This window comes from Laetiporus sulphureus (assembly GCF_001632365.1).
Source record: "Laetiporus sulphureus 93-53 unplaced genomic scaffold LAESUscaffold_21, whole genome shotgun sequence".
NCBI lineage: Eukaryota > Fungi > Basidiomycota > Agaricomycetes > Polyporales > Laetiporaceae > Laetiporus > Laetiporus sulphureus.
In genome coordinates, this window is record NW_024468530.1 from 515,635 (window position 1) to 516,675 (window position 1,041).

General features: G+C 62.4%; 1 protein-coding gene across 1 annotated transcript in view; it reads right to left on the reverse strand.

The window, feature by feature from the left end:
- Positions 1 to 262: 262 nt before the first annotated feature.
- The window catches only part of LAESUDRAFT_653631 (uncharacterized protein), a gene marked incomplete at both ends in the record, with an annotated part of 1,418 nt that continues 639 nt past the window's right edge, over positions 263 to 1,041 (reverse strand). Inside the window, one exon of the mRNA XM_040904437.1 lies at positions 263 to 471. Coding sequence (XP_040764127.1) covers positions 263 to 471 — 209 coding nt within the window. The remainder of the gene's footprint in view (positions 472 to 1,041) is intronic.

A 1,041-nucleotide genomic window follows, 5' to 3' on the forward strand; every position in this document is an offset into this window, starting at 1 on the left:
GGCGGCGGAAGATACTGTCTCGGCGGGGGACTACGCGCGAGTGCGGGCCGGGCCTTGTAGAGGATGGACACGCGCCAGAGTGAATGCGGGTCGAGCGGCTGGGAAGGGGTACTGGAAGAGCGGCACAGGGAGAGCGGGGCGGCGGACGAGGCAGAAGGGGGCGGAGAGGGCGGGGGCGTATGGACGTGCTTGCGCATGAGGGTGACTGACCAGCTGTGATGACAGGGCTTGGTAAAGTGCATGGGCATCGGGGGTGAAGGACTCACCCCTCGAGCAGAAAGACGTTGTACCCGAGGCGCGCGGCCTCCTTCAGCAGGCGCGAACGCGCAGTGCGCAGCGCGCTTTCGAGGTCGAACCTGCGCGGGTGGGCAGCGTCTGCGCTCGCGCGCACGAACGGCGGCTTGACGTCGAACACGCTCTTCGCGCTGATGTCAATCGGGCTCGCGCGCACGATGTCCAGGTCTGCAAAAGCTCAGTTTGAGGTGACTGCGTCGCAATAGCCAAACTCACTGTCGTGGTCGTCGAATGTGAGCACGGGCTCGACGCTCTTGGAGCCGATGACCTCCCATGGCTGGTGGATGGTGTTCCGTCCGAATGGAGACCACATGCTGATGGGGTCTTCAGAACGGACGTGCCTTAAGGAGATTGCTTGCTTGACAGGGGCGGAGTCGAGGATATGCAAGCGGCGTTAGTGACGGCGGATCCGTCGGGTATGGCTGTGCGGCGGATGTGCACGCAGGCAACTTGGAGATGGAAGCCGCGAGGCATGGCAGATACAGACACTATTAAGGTATCGGGATCCGGATGGAGTCAGGATGATGATGAGTGAGAATCGAGTATATGCGCCACGCAGCCTATTTGCACTGCTTAAAGCTGACCGACGGATGCCGTGGGGACAGGCAAGCTGAGATGGCATGCGCACAACCGCCTAATGGCCGCGGTCGCAGTGGCACCCGTCGATCGACCCCAACGGCAAACAAACCAGTAACCGCGATCTCTCCCCAAGCGCAGCCTCCATCGCATCCCGCGGCGCATGCCACT